The 21,208-nt window shown below is 43.4% G+C and overlaps 2 protein-coding genes and 1 pseudogene across 2 annotated transcripts; 1 reads left to right on the top strand and 2 right to left on the bottom strand.

Annotated features, from left to right (window-relative positions):
- Positions 1-1,722: 1,722 nt before the first annotated feature.
- Positions 1,723-2,133, bottom strand: LOC115669798 (uncharacterized). The gene has a single exon (XM_030590926.2). It carries the CDS (start codon positions 2,131-2,133, stop codon positions 1,723-1,725), a length of 411 nt encoding a protein of 136 aa, XP_030446786.2.
- A 5,497-nt stretch (positions 2,134-7,630) lies between these two features.
- LOC115669603 (oil body-associated protein 1A-like) lies at positions 7,631-8,887 on the top strand (annotated as a pseudogene).
- A 7,862-nt stretch (positions 8,888-16,749) lies between these two features.
- On the bottom strand, positions 16,750-19,726 carry LOC115669928 (uncharacterized). The gene is given in 4 exon segments (XM_030591113.2): positions 16,750-17,185; positions 17,188-17,678; positions 18,499-18,602; positions 18,754-19,726. Coding segments are annotated over 4 exon segments (1,326 nt in total). The 5' UTR covers positions 19,308-19,726; the 3' UTR covers positions 16,750-17,008.
- Positions 19,727-21,208: the final 1,482 nt, after the last annotated feature.

The following is a 21,208-nucleotide window of genomic DNA, read 5'->3' as shown; positions in this document are numbered from 1 at the left end:
GCTGCTTATTTTAAGCAAGTCTATCGTTACCAATGCCTTGAATTTACAAACTTTTATTTGAAATTACCAATATTCGTTTAAATAATTTATCAATTTTTTCATTACCCACTGATTTTGGATTATCTTTCTCAATCATGTGAGTTGTTTACCACTGTTTTTTCCTTAAATTTGTCAAGTTTTATTGGCTTACCAATTTATCTAACCTTACATAACAAACTTTTAAATCATTTTGGTGTAAGTCTTACCTTGTCAAAGATAATAATAGGGTATTTTATAGATGTAGGGTTTTGCCTACTCAAGATGTGTGATGAAATTAAAGATTGACCACCAAGCACAAATATTTTCATATTACGATTAATTATCTGAGTTTCGACACTTCTCACTTGATTCTTAGATTAATGGGGTATTTCACGGCCTAGATTTTACCTGTTTAAGATGGATTCCTCGTTTTGAAAGAAACAATAAAAAAAGAGATTTTGATATTGATGGCTTAAAGAATATCGCACCCTAAAGTTGTAATGGATTTTTTTAAGTGAAAAGCATTTTGCAGAATAAAAAAGAGAAAACAGAAGTAGTCCTTCCGCAAAAGGAAAAGGCACAAGTAGAAACCAATTAGAAGCCGGAGTTCCCATCTTCAACGATCCATTCACGGTCACCACTTCTCTTTCATAGGAGAGGAGATCTCATGGAGTCATAAAAAGCCTCCTGGAAAGCTGTTTGATTTTCCATTGGGAATAACTGCATAGCTAGAGCATATTTTTCCATTGCCAATGATCGTGAATTCAGGCTTTGAGCAATTTGCTACTTTATAAGCTCGCAAATTGCGATTTGATGGATGATGCAATCGACGGAACCAAGCACTGTGTAATAACTCTATCGACACTTTGTGCCTGTTTGCAGCGTGTACTGTCCGGTGTAATCTCACTATTTCTAGAATGTGTGATTCACCTAATCTGGTGAGGCAAATCAAATATCTTCCGATACCTTACTTTCACAATTCACAACTTTTCACATGTATTTTCGTTGCTCAACATCCAAAATACTGGCAAGTTTTTACTTATGAAATCTTGACATTATCCACAACAAAAAAGTCTTGGCATTAATGAAATTTCTGCTAAATCAATTTGACGTTAAATAGCTAATTGATTTTATGCATTTTACAGTCGAGAAGCAGCAATTGACGGCAAAAGCCCCTCGAAGAGTCCTAATTAAGGCATGCTAGGGTCTCCGGACCCTCTCGTCGAGCCTAACTTCGAGCCTAACTTGTTGCTACGGCCCGTTTAACGCATAACATTTTTTGGGTTAGGAGGGGCCGGCTTGGCAAAGCCAAAACATGGCCAGGCCAGCCGGACTTATAGATAAATGCCCTTTTCTAGGTCTACCCAAATTTATCTGCTCGTCCATTTCGCCCTAGCCGGCCGAGGCAGGCTGTCACGTCCATAATGATTTAACTTATAGTAACTCAATCGAATATGCAATACACATTCTCACACGCATTACGTACCATTACCAAGTCCTTGGGTTCCAGGTGTGGACTAACTCGTGCCTCCGGTAATCACATGGAATAGGAACCGCAATCAGAGCTGATAAAACCAAGTGTGTATAATCTTGTTCAACGTTGAGCTCGTGACAAAAGCAACCCAAAAAAGAAAAAATTCAACCATATCAAAGGCAATGAAACTCAGCATATATCTGGACAGGCATCGTTTTTAACAGCTCTTATCAAACCATAACATCAGATCTTCTTCTCCCGTCCGAAAACCCTTCCTGAGACGATGACGACTTGTTGAAGAACTCGATGCAGTCGGCAATCGCCTCGTTGTAGTGGGATTGAGACGAGTAATATGAGCTGAACGAGCTCTTCGGCGGGTCGGGCTTGTCGCAGCTGTTCCGGGGACGCGAAGCCCCAACCACCGGCGAGGCAGACGAGCTGCGGGGAGGGAAACCCGGGAAGACGAGGCGCATGATGATCTTCCGGAGCCGGTTGAAGAGCTTCATGGAAGAGAGGTTCAGCTTCGGAGCAGTGATAGATGATGATGCTCGAGAATGATTAGGAGGGAGTCTTCCGAGCGATGATTCTTCTCCTCTAACTTGTATCACAAAGCTCTCTCTGACCCGAGGCTTGTTATGCATAGTATTACTGTAGTTCAGCGGTTTTTCTCTCTAGTTTACTTGTTCTTGGGAAATATGCTAGTATGGGAAGTGTAAAATGCTATCATATGTGTCACCTTGGTACTTATATACAGAAATGGAGGGTGCTCAGATCAATGATTAATTTTATTTGGTTGTTCTTTATTTGGAAAAACTGAATTAGAGAGAATATTTGGAAGAAAAGATCTAGAGCCCATGTGCCCAAATCATTTGCATGGGCTTTGCTTGTCCTAACAAAGCATAGTTTGCTAACTGGGTTTGTTTGGTATTGTCGAATTAATTAGTGCATACTCAAGATTTTCTTTCTCGATCATGTCCAACGGAATGATTGCACCCTCTTGTCAGAGTCCAGCGGTTCCTGATGTTCTATCATCTTCCAAGCAAACTAATCATTATTGCTGGTAAACATCGATAAACTTCAGGAGTTATAGGACTTATATAAATGTTTCTCCAAAAATCCAAGTGACTTTGTATTGTCTACTTAGGTTGAAATAATGCTTACTTTGTCCTTTGAAAAGGCACCTCACATAGAATTTGATTGGTTGGATCACTTTGTAAAAGTAAACAGAGACTGTCTTGCACTTTCACCCTTTTGGGTCCTTACAAAGCTCATAATCATTCACTGCCCAAGTTTATGTATGTGGCCATCTCATGATTGGTTATAGCGGTTGTCGAGGTATACGAACAAGGGTGTTAAGCAAAGAAAATCTCACAACAGGAATGTGATGTAAAAATATCAGGTTTCCGCTCCATCGACCTAACCAGTGATATCAGAAATGATAATTTAGATGGGAAGACCCAATATGTGTGGGTCAGGATCTAGTAAAAATCTCAATGAAAGAAAATCTCTCTCCCCCGGTCTCCATTGAACTTGGCTGGGCCAAGGCAACTGAGGTAGAGGCTGAAGAGCCGATGTTGCTTCTTGGTCCAACATCTACTCAACTTGACCTGGCCAAGGTGGAGATTCGAGCTTAGATAATATTAGTGTGGAAGAAAACTTGGACTAAGGGAAAGCAGTCTTAATGCTGAAGACTCACATGTAAGAGGAGATTTGTTGAGATACATATGTGAGAATATTAGACGAAAGAAATCCTACATCGAGAATGTGATATAATGTGGAGCAATTATTATCATAATTAGTCCATAATCCGTTGATTTAAGTTTTGATTGAAGGTGAGTCAACTTGAATATGTTGACTGGCTTAAGCTTGGTCTCTTTTTTGGTGTTTCTACGGATGAATGTACCGGACTTCTACCGGATCGACCTATCAAGAGCTATACGAAAGTTGACCTTCCAATCAAGAAAAACGTTGATGAGGTAATTTCTCTTCACAGTCTCAAGTACACAAACATATTTTGTCACACATAATATATGTTTGTATGTAAAAAATATATGATGAGCCAGCAATCCTTTAATGGCGAGTGACCCCCCTTTTCCCATCAATGGGTCCTGATAAAGAGTTAATCTATTAGCTGTTTCAACGGCACATAAACTAAGACCACATCATAACTCGTCGTGTCCTTGTTTGCTTTCGAGGTTTGAAGGATACATGCTAAGACAAACTTTACAAAGTTCCAACCAATTCAATGTGTCAGAATGCATATATTTCTTTAATTCTCGTTTCATTAAAAGGTGACATTAGGACACAGGGGCCGCACTAAGATAAACCAGAAATATAAGGGTTCAATGCATCAGCATCGATGCCCTAGTACGTGCCGTCATGATTTTGTTGATCCTCCATCGGATGTGTACATCCAATAAAGTCTTCTCTTTTGTGAGATTAGAGATAGTTCGATAGTTTTTAGGTGCCTTTCTCCTATATACACAAGATAGTTATGTAATACAACAGTTGATGAAGAATAACTCTTCCGTGATGTCGAAAAAGCTAGTTCATTTGCACCCCTTGAGGCTCGGATATTTAGGGTTACGATACGTCGCACCATATTCTTCTCTAACGTTATATGATTCAATATAAGCACTAGCAATACGAAACCTAGAAGGGCCTGAGTAAAAGTAAAGTGATTCGTATGCATTCATGACTGGTGAGAGCTTGCCCTATCCCTCGAGATAGGATCTTTAGTAAAAGTTCAGTTGGATCTTTAGTGAAAGTTCATAATAGCACAAGTAAATAGGATTTGAGTAAGTCCTTAAAAATTTTTATCTCGATTTTTGTTCAGACCTCGAAAATATAGAGATGTAAAACTTCCAGAGATAAAAATCGGGTTGATGGTCACATCTGTTTTCGTTTGAATATTAACGAAAGAATGGCTTAATCAGGAGATTTCCTCGGGCAATTGGGAGATCATTGATTCTATGGGGACAATATGATTACGCCTTGTACTTACCGCCAAAGCATTTTGGACGATGATGAGGTCACACTTCTGCAGACAATAAAATGTAAAGTTGGCGACAAAGTTATGAAAAACTAGTTTTCTACTCGAAGCGGGTACAATCTCTAAATTCGATGGTTGATTCCCACAAGTACCTCTGACTCTTTCCCTCGTACAAATATTCAGTTGATATCAAACCAAATGATGAAAAGCTTAAGCAGGTAGAAAATCGATAAATGCTTACGGAGACGACATCAAACTTTTTTTTTTATAAATATATTAAAAGTCCTAAAAATTATTATAAAAGTGCAATTGAATTCTAAAACTTTCAAAAATGCAATTAAGTCCTAAAACAATAAAACTTTAAGTAACGCAATGAAGTTTTAAAACTTGTCAATTTTGCGCAATCAAGTTCTTTCATCAATTACTTCAACTCGACAAGTTTAGGATTTGATTGCACTTTTTAAACATTCAATTGCACTTTCGTGATAAATTTTAAAATTTCTAGTATGCTTATCCCCATTTTTTTAAGTGAGATCCAGGATGACTTCAGTGTACATTTGATGCAAACGGTAGGAACCTTCAGTTTCTGTTGAGGAAGATGATGCGGCTATAAAAAGCTTGATCTGGCAAAACTTTAATGTATGTTGACGAAGACGATGGGTCTGGGAAACTTGAAAAGCTTCTTGCAACTTGAGATCTTCGATATTTGTAGAGATTTCTTGATATCTCTGCTTTTCTGTTCTGAATGTGTATGTTTCTTGAAAGAAATCGAAATATTTAAAAGATCGCCTTATAATATATATATTTAGAAAAATATTGTCATATCAATATCTTCTCCAAATAAATTTTGTTATATGAGACCTTTTAAATTTTTTTGAACAATTTCTATGTCTACAAATGCCCCGAACTTCGATGCATGCATCAAGTAAGCGCATGAAGAGGCGTAACTTGAAATTCTTCCTGTACCATCTACCTCTGATACTGGTGTGCCCAGGAGTTTTCTAACTTGAAAGTTCCGCCCTCGCCTTTTAACTTTGAACTCTAGGCCTTTTGAATTCGTGCCGAGGAATTCTTTTGACAATTTGTTTTGATCTTGAAGCCTTTAAAGTTTCATTCCAATGAACTTTCTCGCAGATAGTTTAGACTTATATCACGGATATTAACTTTTAATGAAACATCCCGCATTGTTTGACTATGAGGTTTATGTAATCTCCTTTCACTCATCAGTTTAAGATTTTGGATTAAACTTTTAATATAGTATCATAACCCCAACTTATATTGCTTGATAGTTTGGGCTCTTATCTGGATTGCATACCTACCATATGGTAATATTCATCACCACATTTTTTTGGCACGATTTTATTTTTCTGAGGATGCCCTTTCTTTTTTCGTTTCTTCAATTCTTTGGAAGAATCCTCAATCTTCATATTTCTTGGTTTCATCAATTCGACAGAAATTAAACCGACCGATTATGTCTCGCGAGGAGAAGATTTATCCTTGTCCTCACTGGTTGGGTCTTCAAAGTTGTGAGCTTCGACACTGTAGTCAAATGCCATGATTTCCTGAGATAAACAATCATATTCCAAAAGACGATTAGACCTTGGCGCTTGAGCACGGTCCTCCGAGACTGGCCCGAGTCTCCTGAGGCCAGGCCAGTGTCCTTGCCGCTCAAGCCCAGGTCTCCAGCGGCTAGTAGAGATGTCAAAATGGGTCTTAAACCCATATATGACCCATTTAAAAGATCACTTTGATTTTAAATAGCCAACCTTAAACAGGTTTTGAATTTTAAAGCTTAAAGATAAATGGGTCTAAATGGGTTGAATTTGGAACCCATGTCCAACCCACCCACTTAAACCCATCCACACACTCTCTCCCTCTTTATAAAAATGTTTAAAAAAAAATCGAAATTTAATTACTTTTATTTTTTCTTTTTCTTTTTCTTTTCTCTTCTTTCTTTTCTTTTTTTTTATTTCGCCGTGGTCGGCCACTGACGCCACGGCGGGACAACCTTGCCGGCCTCGGCAGCTGTTCTGCCCTGGAGGCTCCCGCCCGATTCGGTGAGGCCAACTCGACTCGCCACGTAAATGGATCTAAATGGGTTAAGTTTGGAACCCATATCTAACCCACCCACTAAACCCATCCACACACTCTCTCCCTCTTTTATAAAAATGTTTAAAAAAATCGAAATTTAATTATTTTTTTTTCTCTTTTCTTTTCTTTTTCTTTTCTTCTTTCTTTTTTTTTTTTTTTTTATTTCGGTCGGTGGTCGGCCACGGCGACCGGCCACCGGCGGGACAACCTCGCCGAGGCCGGCGAAGCTCAAGCTCGTGCTTGATTCATCGTTAGCCAAGCCCGAGACCCTAACGTTGGGCTCAAGTCCCTCAAGGCCAAGCCCTTTAGACCCGCCAACGACAGCTATGCCCCTAGGTTCAGTTAGGTCGAGATCCCATCACTGCTTGAGTCACCGTTAGCCAAGGATGGACTTGGTACCCTGAGTTTCGACCGTGCCTAGGTCCCCGGTGCCCTATCCATGGACCTGAGGTTGTATTAATTGGAAACCTTTTTCTTAAATGTTTGTTTCATAAATTTCTTATAACAAATATATATAAAAAAAATGGACATAACTCAGCCAATTATAAACAAATGATTTCATTTTTTTTGGAAGATAAGTCCTTTTGAAAACATTTTTTTATCAAAATTTGAGACGGAGCCCCAACTTGTCAAAGTCCAAGATAATTTAGGGTTCGTTTGTTTGAAAGAAAACTGTTTTCGTGAATTATTTTTTGATTTTCCGGTATTTGGACGAAGGAAAACTAATCGATTCACAGAAAACGATACAAATGATCATTTTTAGGAAAATATTTTTCAAATCAATCATTTTTAGTGAGATAAACAGTGATTTAGTTATCGTTACAATTAACTACCGAGTTCAATGTGTCATTTTTCGACCGCCGGTGCGTAACTTGTCCTCAAACACCAGTTAAAGATAAATTCGGGCAAGACATGCCAGAAAAGTATGAATAAAAAATCGAAGTTGTTCAAACACATAAGATGATAGCCGCTGCTCCGTCATGCCCCTCCCAGTTCCTTCACGTTGACACCACGCCACTTCCCCCACGACTGCCATTTGTCCCGTCACCGCCAAGCGTAGTGGCGCATGATCCCGCGCACGACGAAAGCGATAAAAGGGAACTTCGCGGCTCTGCGAGAAGAAGAAGACAAAGAAGAAGAAGAAGAATTCAAAGTGGTTGCGAGAGATCGGCCAGGAAGGTGGAAGTATGGCGACGACTCATCCGGACATCCCCGGCGAGCCCACCCAGACCGGCACCACGCTGCTCGAAACCGTCACCTCCGCCATCCAAGGCTTCAGCCCCGTAAACAAGATCCACCAACACCTCTGCACGTAACAATCAATGCTTCAGTTTTACTCGCTACTTCTCTTTTAAGCAGTGAACCGAGAGTTTTATCGTCATCGTCACCGTCTTGTACTTTCTTCTCTGTTGCCTTGTTGAATTCTCAGGTTCCATTTCTACGCGCACGACATGTCGCGGCAGGTGGAGACCCACCACCACTGCGGCCGCCAGAACGAGGAGATGCGGCAGTGCCTCATCTACAACGGCCCCGGCACTGACGTCCGGCTCATCGGACTCGAGTATATCATCTCCGAGAACCTCTTCCTCACTCTGCCCGACGAGGAGAAGCCGCTGCGGCACAGCCGCAAGTACGAGGTGAAGGGCGGGTACCTCTTTATGCCGTCATGCCGGGCGTCCCGGGCCTGATAGAGCGGCAGGACCTGGACAAGGTGTGTAAGACGTACGGCAAGATCATCCACTTCTGGCAGGTCGACCGCGGGGACAGCCTCCCGCTGGGCCTGCCCCAGATCATGATGGCCCTTACCAGGGAGGGGCAGCTCAAGGAGGATCTCGCCTGAGGTAAGCCGGTTGTCTCGCGCATTTCGCCCGACCGTTGGCGACGCCGTCAGTGAGTTCCTGATGTGGGGTGCTTTTGTATGCGCGCGTGCAGACGTCGAGAAGCGATTTGGGGTGTCGTTCAAGAAGGAGAGGGCGAATCGGGCACACATGAAGGGGCCGGAGCACGGGATACACCCGCTCGCGAACACGGCCGGGAAGGGGCTGGAGACGGAGCTGAGGGAGGAGGAACTCAAGCCCGCCCAGTCCGTGCCCAGAGTCTTCGTTTGAAGGAGCGGGTGTCTGCGTCCGTCTGGGACTCTTTGCAATCGATCGTGGTAGTTTGTGTTGTATATAGCGTATGTTCCGGGCTCTTTCTCTTTTCACATTGAGAATTGCCGCGGTTGTTTCGAACAAGAAATCCTAGGAACGCAAAGAACTTACGTGGGTATGCACCGTTTGCTGTAATGTTATCATCACTTTGACTTGGGGCAATCTGGCTTTTGCTTCTTACACTAGCTTTGTGGGCGCAACAATGGGATTGGGCCTCGACAATATGGGAATGGATTGAACTAATCTCATCTCTAATTAGTTAACATGTCAGAGGTACCTTCAAGAGTGTTCTCATTGGACTATTTTAGTCGTCTCATCTCTAATTCACTAAAACAAAGGTAGCCTTCAAGAACGTGATTGTACCAAATTCTCTTGAATATATATGCGGGCTATAAAGATTTAGGGTAAAACGAAATGGAGTGGGCAATAGAAACGGACTGGGGGTAGGTTGTAACAAAATTGGCAGCTTCAAATGTGGCACAGAATAGAGAGAATAAGAATGGACGTTTGAAGGATGTTCATAAATTTTTGGCCTCTAAATGTGTAATATGATCTCTGATCCCTGAACTTTCGATTTGTTCGGTCCCTTTACATATTACTTTGAATAGCCTTTGAATTTTTAAGTTGCTCGATATGATCCTCCGATTGATTTTTATGACATGTTTAATTTAGTTCCTACACTTCAGGAAATTGTTCGGAATTATCCTTGAATTTGAATTAATGGAAGGATAATATTGAACATTTTCATATAATTCATGGATTAAATTGAACACGATAACATTAAACAAATTAAAAGTTAAATAACCATATTATACATTGGGGGAAAATTCAGGACCACATTGAACATATTAAAAATTTAGGGACTACAGCGCGCATTGGACCAAATTTCAAGGATCATTTGTGTCATTATCTCTAGATTTTCCTTCCGCACGGGATGCAAAAGAAGCACGAAGGTTCTAATTTGGATCCAGCCAATTTCGTGAGGTCTCTTCTAATTATATGTTTTAGGAGGAGATTGATGAAAGGGTTCAGCCTGATGATCATATTCATTCATGACCGACTCTATTCTAAACATGATGAGCAAAAATCGAAACTTCAGCCGTGGGATGGAGGCTTGTCACTTCCCCCGTGAGTTGAACTGATGTTAAGTACAGACCTAATCTCCATATCATCAACCGGTCAAAACGCAACACGTAGAGGTGTCAAAATGGGTCTTAAATCCATATATGACCCATTTTAAAATAAATGGGTCATATATGGGTCACTTTAATTTTAAAGAGTCAACCTTAAATGGGTTTTAAAGTTTAAAGCTTAAAGATAAATGGGTCTAAATGGGTTGAGTTTAGAATCCATGTCCAACCCACCTACTGATCCATCCACACACTCTTTCCTCTTTACAAAAATGTTTTAAAAAATCGAAATTTAATTATTTTTTTCTCTTTTCTTTTATTTTTCTTTTTTCTTTTTCTTTTTTTTTTTTATTCCGGCCGGTGGTCGGCCACGGCGACCGGCCACCGGGCGGGACGACCTCGCCGGAGGCCGGCGAAGCTCGAGCTCGCGGCTCGGACGAGGCTCGAGCCTCGCCGATCTGGCGAGCCTCGAGCTCGCCGATCCCGGCGAGGCTCCACCTCGTTGACTGTGGTGAGGCTCCGGCCTCGCCGATCTGGCGAGGCTCGAGCTCGCCGGCCTCCGGCGAGCTTGACCTCGCCGGATCCGGCGAGGTGGAGCTCGCCGAGGCCGGCGAGACTCGAGCTCGCGCCTCGGGCGAGGCTCCACCTCACCCGGATCCGGCGAGGTCAAGCTCGCCGAGGCCGCGAGCTCGAGTCTCGCGGATCGGCGAGAACGAGCTTCGCCGGCGAGCCTCCGCGAGCTCGTCCTCGCCTCAGTGGTCGGTCGCCGCCACGGCGGCCGTCCGATCGGCCAAAAATAAAGGAAAAGAAAAAATAATTAAAAATTCGATTTAAAAAAATAAATAAAAATATTAATTTTTTTTATTTTCTTGGATAATGACTTTATGGAAAATATTTTTTAGAAATGTCGCATTTTTGGTAAAAAAAAATAGAACCTCAATTTTAAAAAAATTATAAAATTTTTTCACTAGCTTTGTATTGCATAAAATATTTTAGCAAGATAATTTAAAAAAAATCATAAGAAACAAGTATTCCTAGATTAGGTTAAATATAAAAGTGTTTTAAGCATATGGGTTGGGTCGGGTATGAGTCAAGATATTTACACTATGAATAAATGGGTCATAACGGGTTAAGGTATTTGGGTCGACCATTTATGACCCGACCCAAACCCGACCCGACCCACCCGTTAACAGGTCTAGCAACACGCCAAGGGGGAGGATTCAAAATACCAATGAACATTTGTTCATCGATTTGGCCATTAATTATGAGATTTAGTTGGGGGGCCGACCCCGGCCTTAATTGAAGCACCTCATAAAAGACGAGACCATATACTACGCTTCAACTCCTATATAAAAATCTGACCAAAAAAAGAACTCCTATGTAAAAAATAACAAATGGACTTTGCTGTGGAGTGGAAAGTACCCTAATTTTACGTGCACTAGGATTTGCGGCGATCTCAATAGATTCCACAGCAATAATCAAAAGAAACAGCGACGTCATATACGATATAAGTGTCGAATATATGCGTCTCGAAGGTCCAAACAAATGAAGAAATGACAAACACCCCGGTGGGGAGGCGCATGTGTAGCCTAGTGGGCATTTATCATGCACTTTCGACATCGTGCAACACCGCAAATTGCCAGCAACGTGGTTTTTTTTGGCTCGGTCAAAAGTCTTCGATGATGCGGGCCGACGGATCTCGCTCCCTTCGTGTTGCTCCTCTTCTTCTTCTTCATGCCCTCCTTTCGAGACAAGATTTTTTTTAAGACGAACCTCACGTGGCCATTCATTGCTCTGTGTCTGCTAAACGTTGGAATCGAATCGAAGGTCGTGTTGCGACGAGCGTGGATGCGTCGCTCGAAAATGACTGTTCGGGCAAGCGAGTGCATGCGGCCTCCTCGCCAAGGCGGCGGTTGCCCTGTCTACGTTACATGCTGTCTTCTTCCATTGTTCGTCGTTCGAAATGATTAAATGATCTTAACCCCATCAAATCATTCTAATTCCCTCATTAGCTTTCTTCAAGAAATGGGCATAACCCCTTAATCTATTCATCGCGCACGTCATTTTGTAGGGTGGTTGAGCTGCAGTCACTAAACAAACCAAAGCCAAGGCGTCACTCCATGCAAAACCATCATCAAGGTAGTAACATCCACAACAAGGAGATATAAATTAACCATAATCACTCTGTTTTTCGCTAATCATATGAATCTTGTGGAGCGTACATGGTCGCAAAAACTTCGATACGACAACCAAAATGGCACATTGAAAACTCGTCAACACAAAATCCAAAAGAAGAAAAACGAAAAATGAATAGTCACACCACTCGATGCATAATGACTAACTTGGATGGATGAGAATAAGATTTTCTAGATCACGTTAAAATTTTTTCCTAGTAGAGTCGAAGAAAGCGAAGATGGAAACAAGAGTCGACCCAACTTCTCGCCTATGTTTTTTTCGGGGGAAGGGGGAAAAACGGTTCTCTTAAACGTAGACTACTGTCCCTTGGGCTTATTAGCTAGCCTCACCGATTCTCTAGGACTTTTTTTTAACTCATCAAACAAACAAAAAAGCTCGAGTTTGGCAAGATATAATTCTCACGCGAAGATGGTAGTGTCTCCGTTATCGGGAAAATTACCAAAAAAGTCCTAAACCTTTTGCAATTGTGCCAATTCAGTCATAAACTTTTTTTTTAACCAATTCAGTCCTAAACCTTTTGCAATTGTGCCAATTCAGTCCATCCGGCCAATTTTGGCCGGCCAGCGCTGACGTGGATGCCGGCCAGCTGACGTGGCAATTTTTAACAATTTTTTTTATTATTTTTCGATTTATTTTTTATTTTTTTCTCTTTCTTTTTTTTTCCCCTATCTTCTTCCCCGGTTGCAGGTCCGGCGACCGGCGAGAGGCTGAGGCCGGCGAGGTCCACCTCGCTGTCGCCGGGCAAGGTCGACCTCACCATGGCCGGGGCAAGGTCGAGCCGCCCGCGACGGTGAGGCCTCGCCATATCCGGGCGAGGCCTCGCCGTCGAGGTCGAGCTCACTGCGGTGACGGCGAGGCTCTCGCCATTGCCGGGCGAGGTCGAGCTCGCCCGGCGACAGTGAGGCCTCGCCAGATCTAGGCGGCCTCGCCGTCACCAGGCAAGGCCTCACCCAAATCTAGCGAGGTGGACCTCGCCGTCGCCGGGCGAGGTCGAGCCTCGCCATGGTCGGGCGAGATCGAGCTCGCCAGGTGACGGCGAGGTCTCGCCAGATCTGGGCGAGGCCTCGCCATTCAGATCTGGCGAGGTCGAGCTCGCCCAGCGACGGCGAGGCCTCTCCTAGATCTGGCAAGGCCTTGCCGTCGCCGGGCTAGGTCGACCTCGCCCATGGCCGGCGAGGTGGACCTCGCCGGCCTCAACCTCTCGCCAGTCATCGAACCGGCGACCGGGGAAGAAGACAGGGGAAAAAAAGAAGAGAAAAAAATAAAAAAATTTCGAAAAAAAAAAATTATTAAAAATTACCACGTCAGCGCCGGCCAGCCAAAAGTGGCCGGATGGACTGAATTGGCACAATTGCAAAAGTTTTAGGACTTTTTTGGTAATTTTCCCCTCCGTTATCTTCATTCCAATGAATAAAAAAAGTCTTCTCAAGTTCGATCGATTACTATTCAAAACGTACTTTAAAAATGATCATTAGGAGAGGGTAGATGACCTAAAAACGAATTATAAAAGCACATGTCTCCAGGCCAATAATCTTAGGTTCTTTCTTACTTAATTTTTTGATATACCGATTAAATATTATTGCTTAGAACAATAAACGATAAGGTTCTTTCTTTCTCTTTTTTAAGTTCAAGGATAACATATTCCGTGATTTAGCATCGTCATCTCCTATCTCTATTGACGTCGACATGAAGGAGCACTAATTCTCCATACACTTGCATGTTAAGATAAGATAATGGACCCAACTTTATTTGACAAATTAAAACCGACCCTTTTCTGTTTTCCAAAGACACAATGCTCACAGAAATCCAGTTTTCCAATTTTCTGACCACACAAAAGACCTCTCTTACTCAGCTCCTCCATCCCTCTAATACTCATATGGCCTAGTCTCATATGCCATAATTTAGTGTTATCTGATTCTGACATAAAGGATGAAGCTGCAGCTGAACCAGTAACTGTAATACCTTGCAGTTGATACAAAATTCCAATTTTTAGACCTTTCATCAACAGAAGTGAACCTCTCATAATTTTCATAACTCCACCTTCAGCTATAAACTTACAACCATTAGCATCAAATGTACCCAACAAGATAAGGTTCTTCTTCAAATCAGGAATGTCTGACATTCTCCAAGGTTCTGATCATGCCGTCATGCATCTTAATACTGACAGTCCCAATCCCAACTGCTTTGCATTTAGCATTATTTCCCATTAGAATAACTCCACCATCATATTCCTTGTACGTGGAGAACCAATCACGATTAGGACACATGTGGTACGAACAGCCTGAATCAAGAATCCAGCTATTACTGAATTTGTCTTTATCATCTGCAGCCAATAACCAATCTTTGTTTTCTTCTTCAGCAACACCAGCTTGAGCGGGATTTTCATTTCCCTGATTATGTCTATTATGGTAGTTCTGATTGTTATGTCGATTTGCATTCTTTTAATTTTGCTGATTTAGATTATTTTCTCTTTATTGCTTTGCCTTTAGTTTCAGACAATTTATCTTGATATGCCCCTTAGACTTACAATAGTTGCAAATCAGATCCCTATGCTTCGATTTTGATCAGCTCCTGCTACTATTGCTTCTCTCAACAGATTTTCCTCTAGCGACTAAACCAGCCCCATGATCATTACTGCCTTCAAAAGTCAATTATGTATCTAGTTTCTGCTTATTTAGAAGACTAGTTTTGACATCTTCAAGATCGATAGTTTCTCTACTAACAATCATAGTCTTTCTAAAATTCTTATAAGAGGGAGGTAGTGAAACTAACAGTAAAAGAGCTTAATCCTCATATTCAATCTTAACATCAATACTTCTTAATTCAAAGATAAAAGCATTGAAATCAAAAATATGAGACTCAAGAGAAGCACCTTCTGCCATACGAAGAGTGAATAGTCGTTGCTTGAGCCTCAACCGATTGGTGAGGGATTTTGTCAAAAAAATACTCTCCAATTTCGCCCATAAACCTAAAGCTGTTTTTTGATCTAGTACCTCCAGCAGAACTTCATTCGTGAGACAAAACTGAATAGCAGATAGAGTTTTTTCATCAAACTCTTCCCAAGTTTCATGTGACGTGTTTTGCGGTTTCTTCCATTTCCCAAACAGAGTTTTCTTCAAACCCTGCTGCATAAGAAGAGCCAACATACGAACCTGCCATAGGTTGAAACTGTTGCTCCCATCAAACTTCTCAATATCAAATTTCGTTATTGAACTTGAAGCCATAACCAGAAGATCGAAAAACCCAAGGGCTCTGATACTAGATTGTTATGACTGATGCAGAAACAATAACAAAAATAAAACTGAGACCTTTGAGGGAAAAACCACGGGGAGGAGAGAAGCAAAATCCACTATAGAATATTGAGGATTACAAAAGGTGGCTTAAAAGCTAAAGACTCTTTTTGTTTCAACTTCTTAACATAATAACTTGAGAAAAGCAATATTTATATTGCCCCCAAGCCCTAAAGTTAGCCCAAACCCATAAAGAATTTAAGACATACTCAACAGATTGATGAAAGGGTTCAGCCCGATGATCAAATTCACTCATGACTGACTTTATTCCAAAACGATGAGCAAAAATCAAGACTTCAGCCGTGGGATGAAGCTTTTCACTTCCCACGTGAGTTGGACTGACGTTAAGTACAGATCTAATCTCCATATCATCATCAACCAGTCAAAACGCAACGTCAAGGGGAGGATTCAAAATATCAATGAACATTGGTTCATCGATTTGGCCATTAATTAAGAGATTTAGTTGGGGGCCGACCCTGACCTTAATTGAAGCACCTCATAAAAGACGAGACCATAGACTACGCTTCAACTCCTATATAAAAATCTAACCAAAACAGAACTCCTACATGAAAAATAACAAATGGACTTTGCTGTGGAGTGGAAAGTACCCTAATTTTACGTGCACTAGGATTTGCGACGATCTCAATAGATTCCACAGCAATAATCAAAAGAAACAGTGACGTCATATATAAGTGCCGAATATATGCGTCTCGAAGGTCCAAACATATGAAGAAATGACAAACACCCCGGTGGGGAGGCGCATGTGTAGCCTAGTGGGCATTTATCATGCGCTTTCGACATCGTGCAACACCGCAAATTGCCAGCAACGTGGTTTTTTTTTGGCTCGGTCAAAAGTCTTCGATGATGCGGGCCGACGGATCTCGCTCCCTTCGTGGCGCTTCTCTTCTTCTTCTTCTTCTTCATGCCCTCCTTTGGAGACAAGTTTTTTTTTAAGACGAACCTCACGTGGCCATTCACTGCTGTGTGTCTGCTAAACGTTGGAATCGAATCGAAATCGAAGGTAGGGTTACGACGCGTGCGGATGGGTCGCTCGAAGACGACTGTTCGAGCGAGCACGCACTAGCGACCTCCTCGCCTAGAGCGGCGGTTGCCCTGTCTGCATTACATGCTGTCTACTTCCGTTATTCGTACCACGAAATGATTAAATGATCTTAACCCTGTCTAATCATTCTAATTCCCTCATTAGTTTTCTTCAAGAAATGGGCATAACCCCTTAATGTATTCATCGCGCACGTCGTTTTGTAGGGTGTTTGAGCTGCAGTCACTAAACAAAACCAAAGCCAAGGCGTCACTCCATGCAAAACCATCAAAAGGTAGAGGCATCCACAGCAAGGAGACTTCGATTAACCATAATAATCACTCTGTTTTCGCTAATCAAAATGGCACATTGAAAAACTCGTAAACACAAAATCCTAAATAGACAATCGGAAAGATGAAGTTCCTGATAATTCGACATTATATATGTCGAACGAAAGAACACATTAATATATACAAAATTCGTGAATCGATGATCGAAAGTCAACCGTGTCCATCAGCTACGCCTACCTCTGACTTGGTTTGGTGCTAACACTTGATCGAATGAAAACCTTACGACAAAAGCCAAAATGAAGTTTGATGCTCCATTAAAGATTGTCCACTAATCTTTTTCAAGACTCGAGGGCCTTGTAAATCACCACGAAACAAGGCAGGATGGCCTTGGGATTGAACACGAACAGCTCCTCCAGATTCGAGTACACCCCGGCGTGGCCCGCCACGGAGTCGTACGAGCCGGCCGCCATAGCCGCGGCGCCGCCGTCCTCCTCCCCGGCTGCTGCGGCTGCTGCGGGGCCGTGGCGTCCTCGGCCACGCGGCGGACCCGGCCAGCGATGACGCGGCACACGAGCATGGCCCGCCGGCCGTCGGCGCACCGGAGCGAGTCGTGGGCCCGGCCGCTGCTGGCCGTGGTGCAGACGCCCCCGCCCTGGCCGCCCCTGGCGTGGAAGCCGTGGCGGATGACGGTGCAGACGCCGCAGCCGGGCACGGAACCGCAGAGGCTGGCGGAGCCGCCGGAGCCGAGGGCGCAGGCGAGGGTGGTGCAGTGGAAGCGGAGGAGCTCGTTGCCGTCGGCGGCGCAGCGCGGGTTCTTGCGGGCGCTGGCGAGGGCGCGGGTCTTGACGGCGTCCCGGCAGTCCTCGAAGCGCTGGATGGTGCGCTGGGTGTTGTGGACCTTCAGGATCCGCTCGATCTGGCAGATGGGGTTGTCCTTCTTCAGCCAGCTCGACTTGAAGATGATCTCCACGATGTGGCGGCCCGAATCTTCCGGCGCCAGCTCCGACACTGCAAAGAAAAATATGTAAATATATATATAAATATATATATATATAATATTAAATGCGCAATTAATGTGGCGGGGAAATTAGACCAAAAATAAAAAGTAGTTGCGGAGTCAAATGAACGATATTTACTCCGACTTGTCGGTGGGGTCACGATTAGTGCAGTAATATTAAAGTCCGATGTGTGCACGAAACGAATAAAGTGGGTGTCAACCAATGGAGCTCCGCCACGTAAGGAAACGAGGGCGTTATCCCTTCGGTCCTCATCGGGACAGCTGTGACGGTGGACTAACGAGTAAGTAAAAACTAGTCAATGGTCCCCCGAACTCCAACTTGCCCGAATCGACTGCTGTGCTCATTGATCAAAAAGGGTAATTACTAATTAGATTAAAGATTTGGCAATTTGGCGATTTGATGCCCTTGCACCGTGGCAAAAATGCAAGATTCGCGGTGGAATGTGATCTATAAAGTGGTAATTAATTGGGGGGATGGGGCCAAGCTTTTCCATTAAAAGGCGGTCAACCCTAATCAATACTAATAATAATAATCTCTCTTGCTCGGGGCAAAGGATAAACGACTGTAGTAAAACGCTTTTTCCGTGATGTGATGTCACGGCATCATGTAACAAGGTGACAAAAAGGCGATTTCGGTACACATCACCCATGGAAGCAAGGCAAGGGCAAGGCAAAGCAAAAATATCCTTTCGTAACGGGCAAGTATTATTCCTTTGTGCTCTTTTTGTTTTCGTGCGAAAGATAATTTAGGGCATGTAAATGAAAAACGAAACTTAAGTAATATTATATAGAACAAGATTAAAAAAATACCGGCATGACGAACTGCTTGATGAAGCTCCAGGCTCTCAAGCTTAGGGAAGACTTCGCCGCACTGAGAGCATGCGCATATGGTTGACCTGGGCGTGTATGGATACCTGATGATGGTCAAATCAAAACCATGTTCGTCACTCGCGATATGGGGTTGGAAATTAACGTAAGATAGGCGAGATAGAATGGTGGTGGGTCGATTCTTTTGCATCAAGTGTCCAAAGATTCAGCATGTTGGCGTGCACCCAAGTGATTTACCTGCTGGGGTCAACGATCATGTGGCACTCGTAACACCCGGAGAGCTTCCTGAATTGCATGCCTCTCGACGATCCTCCGCCGCCGCCGTGGGATCTTGCCGACCCAGCCAGCGACCGGGAGGAAGAGGACCCACTCCCGCCTTTCCGGCTCAGGAGGCCGGCCTCCTGGCCGACGGAGCTGCTCTCGGGGGAGTTGTCAGCCCGGTGGACCACACGGGTGTTGCCGTGGACGACGTCCCGGAAGCTGCATATGGAGCTGCATGAGGAGCCGCCGGCGACGAGCTTGTTGCTCTTGGAGGGGTCATGGACGGCGGAACCCTCAACCTGCTTGCACGTGAGGAGGCTCTTGAATTGGTCCCACGACGACTGCGTTGGCGGCGGCGCGGGCTGCTTCTGCTTTTGCTTCAGCTTCAGGTTCGGATCCTGCTCGTGCTGGTGCTGGTGCTGCTTCTGGTGGTAGTGGTGCTGCTGCTTGGTTCGCTTGCGTTTGGAAGGAGGGGGTGGTTTTTGCTTGTGGCTGGAGGAGCTGTCCGGTAGGAAAGTGAGGAGAGCCATGAAGAGAAAGACTGAGGAGGAAGAAGAAGAAGAAGAAGAAGAAGAAGCAGCAGCTGGGAGTTCCAAAAGCTCTCTGTGCGATCATATGAGAGAGAGGGGGAGAGATCCAAGAGAGGGTCTTAAGGGAGAGAAAAGTGGGTGGCGTGGTGGGTCTCCCTTTGTTTATTGTTCTTTTCCTATTTTTTAACTCCTCTCTCTATCTCTGTCTCTGTCTCTCTCCCTCTCTCGCTCGCTTTTGGTTTTGGATTCACTTGCGTCCTTGTCTTGTAGATGGCAAGTGCGCTCTTCGCGACCAGAATCGATGATTTGACGACTCCGTCCAGCGATCCGCTCAAATGCAGATTCCTCCTCCTTTGAGGCTGCAGCTCGCGAGTACTTCCTCGCGATGGAAGCTGATTAACACCTGCGGATTGGGTCCGTCGTCCGCGAAGGACTTTCAATCAGAACCATACGATTTTCACTCTCTCTCATCTCTCAATCACCTATTAAAGCTCTTGACGAGATGGGGTCTAGTGCAAATGTTTCTGGTGGAAGTAGTTTCTAGATGAGCCTACCATTCCTATGGCTAAGTGCGGGCTTAGGTTATATCTGAAGACTAGGGTTTGGACTTGGACCCCCACTCCCCCTCTATTCTAATAATGAAGAAAGGATGGAGAGAGAGAGAGAGAGAGAGAGAGAGAGAGAGAGATCATGTGGTGTGCTTTGGACATCTGAGTTTTAGGTGGTAGAACACGTTGGGTTTAATGTTGTTCCTGGTTGGAGCTATTCTCCTTGGTACTTCTCACCAGACTCTCTCCCCCGCCCCATTAAACAAAGCTGCAAGTTGATGGCGTTCTTGTTTATTCAGGTGCTGAGAACTTGACCCATATGGAATCGCCCTTATGACTCGGTTGAGTCAACTCTCTTTTTGGCCTGATTTGGTAAGGGAATATGCGAGTTTAATCAGTTTCCAGTCCTCAGGTCTCTCCGGCATTAAGTGCTATTGAGTGGGGCCATGTTGCTCGGGGTTTGGAAAAAAGAAAAATGACACAAAAGATACCTGAATTCGGCCCGTGAACTTTTAATTTATTTAATGTGATCTTTAAACTTTAGTTCTATGTATAATATTATCCCTGAATTTTTAATTTGTTTAATATGATCCATGAACTTTTAGAAAATGTTCAATTTAGTTCCTACACTATATGCAAATATTAAATGCTACCCTTGAACTCATATGAATGGACGAATGACATTGGATATTTTTATATAGTTGAGGAACTAGATTAAATAATTACAAAAAGTTCAGGGATTACATTAAATAAATTAAAAGTTCAGGGGCCGCATTACACATTGGGTCAAAGTTTAAGGACTCTTTGTACAACTATATCTTTGGAAAAAGGTTACCAAGAGAATGAGGGGCATTCGGGTCATTTCCAAAATCAACTATAGAGGAGTGTGGGCCCAGATTCGGGGGGAGAGAAAGATGAGAAGCGAACGTGCCGAGGGGAGATCACATACGACGCGCGGAAAGAATCAGAAACTCGTACCGTCTGCCCACTTCCATCTCACTGTTTGCATTGCCGAATCTGCCCCTCTTTCTCCATAATATTTTCTCTAATGGCCCACGAAACATCTCCAAATTACAAATCAAAAGACAGGTGACAACCCTCCTTGAGAAATTATTACATGAGCGGAGTATACATGCTAAATTTTTTTAAAGATACAAATTGACGATAGTTCGATCTCGATTAAACTTCCTAAACGAATTGCGTGCGACAGCCTCAGAATGTGAGGTCCGGATTAAGAGCCTTGACTGGACATCATTGATCTCTCTCGTCTAGTCAAACATACCTCAAGTCATGTTCATCTCGCTCTCAGCCGTGACGACCGCGCGCGACCGCTGCCGATGAACCGTGAAGGAA

The sequence above is a fragment of the Syzygium oleosum genome, unplaced genomic scaffold, assembly GCF_021117445.2.
Source record: "Syzygium oleosum isolate NSW1041296 unplaced genomic scaffold, Sole_v2.1 Sole_v2.22, whole genome shotgun sequence".
In the NCBI taxonomy this organism is placed as follows: domain Eukaryota; kingdom Viridiplantae; phylum Streptophyta; class Magnoliopsida; order Myrtales; family Myrtaceae; genus Syzygium; species Syzygium oleosum.
This window is presented reverse-complemented; position numbering and strand designations above follow the sequence as displayed.

Excerpts from the sequence above, each read along its gene's own strand:
- LOC115669798 (XM_030590926.2), bottom strand. The coding sequence starts at position 2,133 with ATGCATAACAAGCCTCGGGTCAGAGAGAGCTTTGTGATACAAGTTAGA.